We start from the raw sequence: 12153 nt of genomic DNA, 5'->3' as shown, positions 1-12153 counted from the left end.
TTATCGTGCTTGAGGGGAGGAATGCTGTTCTACCATCATTTCTCTTTATAATTTCTCATTAGACTTTTCTTTCTCTTTATCATTCATCAAATCAGAATTATTCTTCCCCTTCATTAATATGGAACTCTTCAAAATTAAAAGTGGATTAATGAGAAACGTTATACAGTTTCCTCTGAAAAGATATTAAATGCTTTCTGTGGAGGGCTGATAGTTAAGGGTGAAATGGACCTAAACCACTAATCAGATGCCAGGTTTGAGCAATAATTTATTGGTTAGAAATCATTCATAATTATCCATCTATATAGTTCAGGTTGGTGCAGACTTTTTACACTTGAGATGAACACACAACTCAAAAGATCGTACATCAGACTGTCTCATCAACACATCACGAATTTCACACACACTTTATCAAGGACTGTTAGGAAAAACTCGGCAAGGCTTTGCCCTGGGAGTGCATCCTAACTGTACTATAGATTCTGAAGTCTGTGTAACACTGGGGCAGCAAGGCTGACTTCATACCATTGACAGGCTGCCCATGCGAATCAAACTGCCTCTAAATAATTATGCAAAGAGCCCTCCGATGGTCAACCCAACTGTACAAATAGATTGAATCTCTCTCCTGCAGCTCAATATTAATACAAACCACCAAAGGAATTTCACAGTATGCATTGCTGGTCGCTTTCTCTTCCTTTAAAATCAAAAGTCCAAACATTTATTTTGCCACTTTTTGCAAATCAACACATCAGTTTCGCTGATATTATAATTTTCTGACTTCTCCACTCAGTGTACTCTTTCTCACTGATGTTAACGTGTTCTATTCTCTCTTCCCTGATATCACAATCTGCTGTGTGCTTTCTCTGATATTATGTTCAGTTGTCTTCTGCCTCACTATTACATTCTGCTGTTTTATGCCTCACTGATATTAGTCTTCAGGCATCTATTCTCACTGCTATTTACAGTCTGCTGTTCTGTTTCAATGATATCATAGTCGCTGTCCTGTCCCCTGCACTAACTGACACTAGATTTCTGCGCTTTGTCACCTGATATTAGAGTTAACTGTCACTTTCTCTCACTGATATTATTGTCTGCTGTCCTATTAGATTCAATGTTATCACAGCTTTTGTAAACAGGAATTCTGTGCTTTCAAGCCGGAAATTTAGGATGTCAAAGGATCTTTTCTACCCCAACACCTCCACTCCTCTTCTGAAAACACCAATTCATGGTGTATAATTTCACGGATGCTAGCTGGTTCCTTATCCAAGTGGTCATTCTTCACGTGAGCCTAGACAGTGTGTCAGCAGAATATTCAAACAGGGGAGTATTAACAGCGAAGCCCGATCTCGTTACTCCACGAACAGGGATACTTCCCTACATGACAGCAGTGATTACACTTCAAAAGTAATTGGATGTGAAACACTTTAGGATATTGTGGGGATGTGATAAGCCACTACAGAAATGCAAGTTCTTTCTTTGTTTCCAGCAGAGGTTGCTGGAAGGTGATTAGGAACCCTGCTAGATTTTTTCCCCTTCTTAATTCAGGGCTCCAAGGCCAATTGTAGAATCTCAACTGAGACCAGCTAACTCACCATAGATCAGGGATTAAAGTGACACTGAAACCAAGTTAGAATCAGCAGAATAGGAAAACGGGGTGAGAGAGAACCCAGTGATCCCTTTTTGTTGACAGTTCACTTCTCACATTGATGTTATCAAGCTCTTTATTAAATAATATTTCAGGCCAATATTAAATTATATTAATTAATTAACTCTAAGGTTTTCACAAAGTATATGCACCGACCCCCTATTGGTTCATTCTCATTGCAACAAACATGATGTGTGCAGCAGCTCCTCACTGTGACATTCATTCCCTCAGATTCTCAGAAGATGCCCATCCATCATACCTGAATTTGAATAAATTTGGCAAAAATATTTGCTGTCAGATCCCAGCATTGTTATATCATTTGCAATTTGTAGTTAACTCTCTCTGTCTTTGGAGAACTCAAAGGCTGTAGATACTAATTCATGAGCAGCAGTTCTGTCTTTATCAGGGCAAAGCGTGGATTGTACTGCTGGTGTTGAATCCTCTGTATGAGAGGAGTGCTGACTTGCTCTCTCTGCCTCCAGAAGATCATCACCTGACAAGGAATCAGAGGGCTGAGTATTGGCTGCTTGTGGCACGTTCTCTCCAGCAGAATTTATTTCTGTGTTACCTTCAGGCGCCTCTCCTTCTCTTGCACACTTCTCACCCATGTTAAAAATGGGGTTAACATTCCATTTGTCCTCCAGGCGACATTCCTTGGTTTTCACTCCTACAGCCTTTAATATCGTGTCCATTTGTTTCATATAATCCAAATGTCCATTTACCTGCAAAACAAAAATAATTATATTTGCGCAGATGAAGCTGTTGTGTCTGTGAACACTCTTTGCCCAAAACAGAATGCATACTAACTCCCCATAGGGACATGCACCACTTACTTAAGTCCAGACAGCTTAGGCACGGGGTGGTACATCCAAGGGTTAGGGACCCCCATATATGTGCAGGGGTACTGCTGAAGTTTAAAACCATGCAGCTTACCAGCATAGTAAACTAAACTTCTTTTTGTTTGTGCAGCTAGGACTACCCTATTTGTACGTGCACTGGGCCTGCAGGGTTACCTGGAGCTGAGTGGGAAGAATTCCAACACCCAGTGACAGGTTTATCCCTTCAGATTCCATTAATGAACCAAGCTAGTCAATCATCAACAGTGCCCTGGAGTACAGCAAACCCGCTGGCTCAGGTGTAGCATTACCAGGCCTGACACAGAGGTTTGATTGAATTCTGAACTTTCACCTGTGCGGTGTCATCTCGAAGCCATGTTCTATGTTGATCCTGAAGAGACCCTGCTTACCTCCTCTCCCTCCAGGAAGGTAGTATTTTCATATATTTGAGTATCTCTGCATTATAAGAAATGCTGAACCAACTTTTTTTTTAAAAAACAACAGTTCTTTGTTGGTCTGACAACAGAATGATCACAATAACATCTGTATGTGGGCACATTCCAGGGGAATCTGCTTGGAGGTTACATTAGTTCTAATGTGACCTAATCATTGTTTGGTTGGAGGTTATACAAAGTTCCCTGGAAGAGCCTGCAAATTCATTGCTAGAAAAAAGAAAAGAAAAGTATCATGGATTTAATGAGGTATGATCATCTAGCTTTCTTATTCTTTTTTTCTGCCTCCTTTTCTCTCCTTGTATCCTGAAACACAGTCTCATCCTGGGGAATGTCCTTCTTTTCTAAAGCTTTGACTTATACTGGGATATGGTTCCAGGCTCTGGTACCTCACCTATGTAGCCAACCTACAGAAGTGAGTCCAGATAGTGAGTGCCAGCAGACTATTCAACCTCAGGGGCATCACAGCTGAGCACAATGTTGCCTTCACGAGACGTTACACAAAAGCACTTTCCAAAAGGAGTCAATTGACAGTAATCAGCAGCGGGAACCCTGGCTCATTTTGCTTTCTCTGACCCAGGGGCAGTGAGGCCAATTGCAGAGTCCTACTGTTGCTCCACCTTAAACCAGTTTAGACTGGTTTTTAAACCTGGGACTTTCCTGGTTTGTATGGTTCAGTGCAACACCAGGAAATGTATTTATTCACTGAGTCACCTGGGTAGCGCCCTAATTGTTCGTCTTCGTGTTTATATTTCAAAATAAAACAATTTTCTCTTTTAGGGTTGTTGACCAAACTGACCATCAAGTGCAGATTGTGCAGTAACAGAGCACATTTAGTATAGTCATGGTGTCTGAAGGCAGAATGCGTGTGTCTGGTTAATTGACCAACACTACAATATTCACAACTGTTAAATGCAAAGTCTGCTGCGTTTGCTTCAAGAACACAAACAAGATCCTATATATTTTTGCTCTGGGTTTATACAAAAACAACAACTTGTATTTATACAGCACCATCAGTGTAGAAAAATATTCCTAGGTGCTTCACATAGGGAAACAAACAGCCTTTGCTGTAGAGTTGAGAGGAGTGACCAAAAACTTGGTCAAAATGAAGGTGGCTTTAAAGCAGAGAGAAACAGATAGGGGGAGGGGTTTAAAGTGTAAATTCCAGAATGTTGGCCAAGATAGCTGTAGGCTTTACCACCATTGGGGAGTGGAGTTAGGGGGGAAATGCACGGAAGTTCAAAGACAGTGAACCAAAGGGCATGGGAAGGGATGGAAAACTGGAAGAGGCTGCAGAAATAAGATGGGACAAGGCTTCGGATGAGGTCGAGGTTTTCAATTTGATCAGTTGGGGCACAGGGGGCCTGTATAAGTCAGTGAAGACGGAGGTGATGAGTGAGTGGGACTTAGTGTAGGCCAGGATTTAGGAGGTGGATTTTATGGAGGTATACAAGTATGCGTATTGGAAACTGATTTTGTTGAATACGCAGCATTTTGCCTGAGCTCAGAGCTGCATTACTAATTTGAACTGTTAGTAACAGACGATTCAACAAAATACTTGTGTCATCAGGGTTGAGTCATCAGTTCTGCTGGATTACATTAAATTGCAGCATCTTCCAATCTGTAAGTAAAGGCAGCACAGAAAATAATAAACAACCGTGTTTAACTAGAGCATGGTGCTGCCTGCTGTCTGACTCCATGCAGAGATAATGGAACATGTTCCTCAGCAGTGCTGGTCCAGACACACACATCCCTAAGGAAATTCTGAAGGAAGAACAAAATGAAACACGAATTTCAAACAGTTGGCTGCCAGCTTTTCAAGTGTCTCTAAAGCGCTGGGAATTTCAAAACTGTGCTGTTAGCAAAGTTTTGCAAAAGAACAACTGGAAGAGGCTGCAGACGTAAGATGGTAAGGAAAAATAGAACTGTAAACACAATTTTTAAAAACAGTACCTGAACATTGTGTATAGTACTTTAAACTTTTTAAAATTTGTTCATGGGATGTGGGCGTCGCTGGCAAGGCCAGCATTTATTGCCCATCCCTAATTGCCCTGGAGAAAGTGGTGGTGAGCCGCCTTCTTGAACTGCCAATGTCAAACTGCATATATTTCATTCAAATACCACACTCCAGAAAAATTTATATGAAGTGTATCTGTTACATCCTTTATGACTGAAGGTGTCAGAAGAATACTATTTCATTACTTCAACGGCTGTGAGACTTAACATACACACTGTTGCAAGAATCTCTGCCATGTGATAGTTATATGAATGTGACATTAAGCTTCTGTGAACCTCTGATAAACATTTTCTAATATATTAATGAAAAACCATAATCTGCTGAGTTGTTTTGTTAGAGGACTGACTTGGGCTGTAGCTGATGGGAAATGCTGCACTGATTTCTATCAGATTTACAACTAAAAGAAGCTGGAACAATCTCTGCTTGGGAATGGGATGGAGGTTATAGGGATACGTACAGACGGAGGTGATCAAATATCCTTGGCATACACTGCTTCTGATGCTGTTGGAAGGGGGAATGCTGTCTGGTGATGGTAGGATGCCAGGATTGAATAGTGAAAATGTGAGAATGGATGAATATTCTGGACTTTAGTTTGATTATCTTTGAGTATCGGAGTATTTAGATATAACTTTCTCAGGATATTAAATGAGCAGGTTAGAGTGCATGAGAGGGCAGATTGTACATGGGCTGTGGTAGGAGATTAAATGAGTGAGGTAGAGTCTATGATAGGGTAACTGTGCATGGGCTATGGAGAGAGCAGGTGATGGGCCTAGTAGCTTTTTCTCAGTCTGTATATGTTCTATAAATCAGTTTTATAGAAAGACACTAAAGATTGCCATAGGGACTGAGAGATTGTGATGACAGTTTCAGTGAGGCATGCAGACAAGCTGTTCCACACACAGATTGACTCTTATTTCCCCAAGCTCCCACATTCATTTCATTAACTAATTATTTCACTTGCAAAACAAACTGGCTGAATAATGCCTAAACTTTCCCTGTGTATCTAAAAATATTTCTCAAGATTAAATTTGTTTACCATAATTAATGCAACTCAAACATGTGAACACTTCACATACCTTACCCCAAGGGCTTCATATGAATCAAGTGATTATGAGAAGGAACGATTGTGATTTTGTTGCTGTTTACTGACAGATTGAGTGGTCAGCGGCGAAGGGTGAATGTTTTACTCGCTCCATCACTTTTTGAAAACTAAAACAGTTGGAGTTATTGTACATCTGTCTTCAATCTTTGTATTTCTCTCCCATCTTCTCCTGAAGTCATCAATTCTTGATGTGGTACAGTGCCACAGATGCTGGCCAAACACCTTCAAGTGGCCACGGTTTCACATGTGAGCAGAGATTCTCATCGTCAGCTGACTATATTATTGAGGGGGGGTGTCAGGGCCAAGCCTGACCTTGTTCTCACCTGATGTCCATGATGGAATAAAGGGCAAGAAACTACCAGCATTGGTATAAGTATATTTGGCTGTTAAAATTAAGAACAATTATTGCTTTAGGAGGCCAGGTTAATTCAGGTCACAGTCAGAACTGTGAGCAGCTACACATCCTTTTAAAGTTCTGACACTGATTTCTCTACTTTATTGAGGGTTGGCCTTTCGCCTGGTGTCCTGCACCGTGTGGCTCGGCCTTTCGCCTGGTGTCCTGCACCGTGTGGCTCGGCCTTTCGCCTGGTGTCCTGCACCGTGTGGCTCGGCCTTTCGCCTGGTGTCCTGCACCGTGTGGCTCGGCCTTTCGCCTGGTGTCCTGCACCGTGTGGCTCGGCCTTTCGCCTGGTGTCCTGCACCGTGTGGCTCGGCCTTTCGCCTGGTGTCCTGCACCGTGTGGCTCGGCCTTTCGCCTGGTGTCCTGCACCGTGTGGCTCGGCCTTTCGCCTGGTGTCCTGCACCGTGTGGCTCGGCCTTTCGCCTGGTGTCCTGCACCGTGTGGCTCGGCCTTTCGCCTGGTGTCCTGCACCGTGTGGCTCGGCCTTTCGCCTGGTGTCCTGCACCGTGTGGCTCGGCCTTTCGCCTGGTGTCCTGCACCGTGTGGCTCGGCCTTTCGCCTGGTGTCCTGCACCGTGTGGCTCGGCCTTTCGCCTGGTGTCCTGCACCGTGTGGCTCGGCCTTTCGCCTGGTGTCCTGCACCGTGTGGCTCGGCCTTTCGCCTGGTGTCCTGCACCGTGTGGCTCGGCCTTTCGCCTGGTGTCCTGCACCATGGGCCATTGTTCCTCTAAAAAATCCTTCCAACCTTTAAATAGCTCCAGCCTACATGCTCTTCCACTCCCTGCATTCTCACTGAGTTGAAATCCAGAATCATTCCACCATGTCCTAGTCCAAAACATTTTTTCCCAGGAATTCAAAATAGTGAAACTCCTAACCTCCTTCAATCTTCCCTTCCTCATACAATTGACAGGTTTCTAAAACTCAAAGCTTAATCACTACATTCTCATTTACCTCATCTTCTTTCCTACTCCTTTGAACCTTACAGGTGTCTTGCACTGTGAGGCTTGCCCCTTCACCCGGTGTCCTGCACTGTGAGGCTTGCCCCTTCACCCGGTGTCCTGCACTGTGAGGCTTGCCCCTTCACCCGGTGTCCTGCACTGTGAGGCTTGCCCCTTCACCCGGTGTCCTGCACTGTGAGGCTTGCCCCTTCACCCGGTGTCCTGCACTGTGTGGCTTGCCCCTTCACCCGGTGTCCTGCACTGTGTGGCTTGCCCCTTCACCTGGTGTCCTGCACTGTGAGACTCGATCCTTCTCCTGATACCTTACACTTTGGGGCCAGCCCTTCATCCGGTACCACGAACTGTGGGGCTTGGTGCTTTTCCTTGATTTCTCAATGAATTAAAAAAAACAAATTGGCCTCCATGTCCCTAGGTTGGGAAGGGGAAAATCAGACAGAGTTCCTCTTGATCCCTATACAGTAACCCATATAAATCCATTTGTGTGTACGCTGGGTGAAGAAGGGATTGGGTTTGGCTGTGATGCCCTTCACAGTTGAACAGCCTGTCTAGGCTCACTCATGAAGAATGGTCACTTGGGCAAGGTGACTGGCGGTTCTGGAACTACCTGCTATCAAGGGTCAGTGCCTGTGAAACCAGTACCCCAGAGAAGGTCAGCACCTTCAGGAGAGATGGGGAGAAAAATGGAAAAAGAAAAAGAAAATATCACAAGAGAAAAGGTGTGAATGAGTTGATGTCTGAGCCAAGAGAGCATTACAACTTGCATCAAGAGTGTAATACAACTTCCATTCTGATTCTTCAGGAGTTGAATTGTGAGAGGTCAGTAGAGTGAGAAGGAACCCGAGTGAGCCTGAACTGGAGTTCGGCACTGACGTGTAGTTGGCTTGAAACTACATTAAGTTATTTGTGTTTGAGTTCTTTCAGTCCATTTATCGTGGCAGCACTGTGGAAACCAGTGTTGTGTATAACTTGCAAGATGTGCGATTTCTGAAAACCATAAGTGTCAAGGACAACCAGAGGTGTAAGAAATGTTTTCAGGTGGACTCAAAGTTATTGAGCTTGAGACACTCTACTGTGTATGAGAGGAGGAAAGGTCCCGATAGCACACACTGGAGAGGAATAGGAAAGCAGGCAAAGGAAAATGGGTGACTATCTGCTGGGGGGAAGGAGAGGATGATTGGGGAAACTTCAGGGAGTTTGAAATTGCCTACTAGGCATTTAGTGCTGGATACTATGATAGATAGCGATAGTGGCTTAGGGTGGGGTGGGAGAAGTGATAGTGTTGAGAAAAGGCAAATGGTTGGTAAAGAGGATTCTTTCATTCGACAGATAGATAACTTTTTCTGCAGCTCTAACTGGGAGCCTCCCAAGTGTCAGGGTAAAGGACGTAACAATATGGGTGGAAAAGATTCTGGAAAGGGAGGATGAGCAGCCTGAAGTCATGGTTCATACTGGAACCATTGACATAGGGAAGAGCAGGATGGATGGAGCTGTTGAAAAGAGAGTTGAGGAATTAGGTTTTTAGATTAAAAAGCAGAACCTCCAAGCAATGATTATTCCCAGTGCCACACAATGGGCAGTTGGAGAGAAGCAGATTAGACACATCATATTGTGGCTTGCCAGATGGTGTAGAAAGGAGGGTTTGAGATTTCTAAGGCACTAGGATGTGTCCCAGAGAGAGGAAAGTTTTACAGATGGGATAGGCATCACCAAAACCAGTATCAATGTACTAGCAGAAAGGGTAAAAGGGGGAAGGATTTAAACTAGCAAAGCAGGGGCAAGAGACAAATCTTACAGCACATGGGGGAGTGGCTAAGCAGTCTGAATTAGTGAACTTTGGGCAGAGCGTAGTGGAAAGATGGATTTTAGGGTAAATAATGAGGGAGGTTAAGAAGAAAGATAGTGAAAGAATGAGAAAAGATACCAGAGGAATATGAATGTGTCAGGGTTGCAGTGTTTATATGTGAATGTGCAAAACGTTAGAAATAAAGTCAGGGTACTAGAGGCACTAATTACAATGGAGAAACATAATGATGTAGCCTTGATAGAAACTTGGCTAAATATTTTCAGGAGAGATAGAGAAGAAAAACAAGGGAAGGTGGGTGGCCTTATTTAATTAAAGAGATAATTACAGCCACTGAAAGGAACGTTTGTATTGATTGTAGTACCTGTCTGGTTAGAGTTAGGAAATAGTAAGGGATATGCCGCCATATTAGGAATACATTATACAGAAATTTGCAGTTGGAACAATGTTGTAATTATGGGGGAATTTAACCATCCTAAGGTAGACTGGGATGACACAAACATTTGTGGTCAAAATTGGGGAGGGCTTCTTAGAATGCATCCAGGACTGTTTCCTTAATCAGTATGTTGCATGCCCAACAAGGAAGCGTGCAGCGTTAGATCTGTTCCGGGCAACGAAGCAGGACAAATAAGTGACCTGAAGGTTGGAGAACCCGTAGGAATCACTTTTCTAGATAGATGCCAGATACAATTCAATGCAATAAAATGTGAAGTAGTACATTTTGGGAAAAAGAAGAATGAGAGTAAGTATACCCTAAATGGTGAGACTCTTAAAGTGGAAGAAGAGAGGTGTAGGGGTACAGATATGTAGATCTTTAAAAATGGGAGTGCAGGTTAAAAAGGCAAATTGAATTTTGGCAAGCAAGTGATGTTGAATTTGTGCAAGACATCATTTAGGCCACAACTGGAGTATTATTTGCAGCTCCGAGCAACCCTTTATAAAAAGAATGACCTACATTTACACGACCTCTGGGCATCTCAAAGTGCTTTATAGCCAATGAAGTACTGTTGCAATATAGGAAACACGGCAGCCAATTTGTGCACAGCAAGGTCCCACAAACAGCAATGTGATAATGACCAGATAATCTGTTTTAGCGATGAGGGATAAAAAAAAAATCAGGGAGAACTCCCCCCCTCTTCTTCGAAATAGTGCCATGGGATCTTTTACGTCCTCCTGAGAGGGCAGATGGGGCTTCGGTAATGCCTCATCCAAAAGACAGTGCAGCACTCCCTCAGTACTGCACTGGAGCGTCAGCCCAGATTTTGTGCTCAAGACTTTGGAGAGGGGCTTGAACCCACAGCCTTCTGTCTCAGAGTCAAGAGTGCTAGCCACTGAGTCACAGCTGACACCTAGGAAAGATATTAGAGCCATGGAAAGGGTACAGCAAAGATTCACTGGAATACTGGGATTGCAAGGTGATAGTAAGTAAGCCCTCAAAAATTGGAGCTTTTTTCAATGGAACAAAGAATATTAAAAAGGGATCTAATAAAGGCTTTTAAAATTATAAAAGCTATTGAGAGGGTAAACAGTGAAAGGCTGTTTTTACTGTTTGACAAATCCATAACAAAGGGCATAGTCTCAGGATTATCACTAGAGGGAGTTAGAAGATTTTTTTTTTTACATAGATGGTTATTAGGACACGGAATGCTTTGCAACAAGTAGCTCCTGAGGCACAGACTATAAGGTAACTCAAAAGGTAATTGGAGAAGTATTTGAAAAGGAAGAATATAAAAGTAGAATCAGACAGATCTAGTTAAGAGCTAGTCCCAGCATAGGCACTATTGGGTGAATAGACTCCTTCTGTGCTGTAAATTCTTTAATTTTATGAAAAAGATCTATGTATGTGTTCTCAACATACTAGAAAACTAATTAAAATAAAATCAGGTGGAAATGAAATAACTCACCCACAAGCTATGCTGGGACTTTCTCTAGCAATGTCCTCATGAAGAGCTTTATGTCACAGTCCCATTTGGTCTCTGACACAATGTTCCTAGATGGCAGTGACATTGATCTATGTAAAGCACTAGTTTCAAATTGGGGTTCTAGCAGATTCAATAGCAATTTTCGAAAGGGAATTGGATATATACTTGAAAAGGAAAAATTTGCAGGGCTATGGAGAAACAACTGGGGAGTGGGACTAATTGGATAGCTTACAAAGAGCCGACACAGGCATGCTGGGCCGAATGGCCTCCTTCTGTGCTGTATGATTCCAAGGCGTTAGGGGGTCCGCAAGGGGATCCCAGGAGTTCATTGTATTTCTGTATTTGCTGACTTACTAGCACTTACCAGTTCTCAAAGCCACATTGGATTGAACACGATTTCATTTTTGTACATTGTTGCCAATGTAACTGAAAACATTTCAACAGGAAATTAAAGCCCCCTCTATCTGCAGCCTTTCATCCAAACTCTTTACAAGTAAAAATCAAATACTTAAAAGATAATTGGAACAATTTGCCTGTGATAAATATTTCTATCCTCAGTGTATTTAAGCTCTGCGTATCTACACAGCAAAAACATCCTTCAACATCTTTACAAGGAATAAAACTTCACTCTGATAAAGTTTTCCCTGTGACCCCTGAATGTTTGTCTATGTACAGGGTGTTCCCTTTCTGCATTTTGTTTCTCGCTCAATTATATGGGACTTTTCTGCGGTTTTGTGGATTGTGCTCTGGGATTTATTCAGTGAGAGACAAGTTTTCCATTGGCACAGTGCTGTGAGGGCCACCTCTCTGCTGAGTACGGACGGACACCTACTTGCCATTCTGAACTGACCCAACTTATTAGTTGCTAACGATAAGCATGTGAGAGTGCTGGTCTCGACAGTAAGGGAGCAAAGCCAACACTCTAACATCACAGTAACAAGACATTGAAAGCCAACACATTAACTCTCACCATAACAGGACACTCAAAGCCAAAACTCACATCATAGTAACAGGACATTCACTTTA

At 42.9% G+C, this 12153-nt stretch overlaps 1 protein-coding gene across 3 annotated transcripts in view; it reads right to left on the bottom strand.

The window, feature by feature from the left end:
• Positions 1-247: 247 nt before the first annotated feature.
• tmco4 (transmembrane and coiled-coil domains 4) overlaps positions 248-12153 on the bottom strand; it is a 78140-nt gene continuing 66234 nt past the window's right edge. For all 3 annotated transcript variants that reach the window (XM_067970501.1, XM_067970499.1, XM_067970500.1), the window contains exon 14: positions 248-2361. In XM_067970501.1, the coding sequence (XP_067826602.1) occupies positions 1972-2361 (390 nt within the window). In that variant the 3' untranslated portion in view covers positions 248-1971. The remainder of the gene's footprint in view (positions 2362-12153) is intronic.

Source organism: Heptranchias perlo, chromosome 32 (assembly GCF_035084215.1).
Source record: "Heptranchias perlo isolate sHepPer1 chromosome 32, sHepPer1.hap1, whole genome shotgun sequence".
In the NCBI taxonomy this organism is placed as follows: Eukaryota; Metazoa; Chordata; class Chondrichthyes; order Hexanchiformes; family Hexanchidae; genus Heptranchias; species Heptranchias perlo.
Note: the sequence above shows the minus strand (reverse complement) of the source record. Positions and strands in the feature narration are given on the sequence as shown.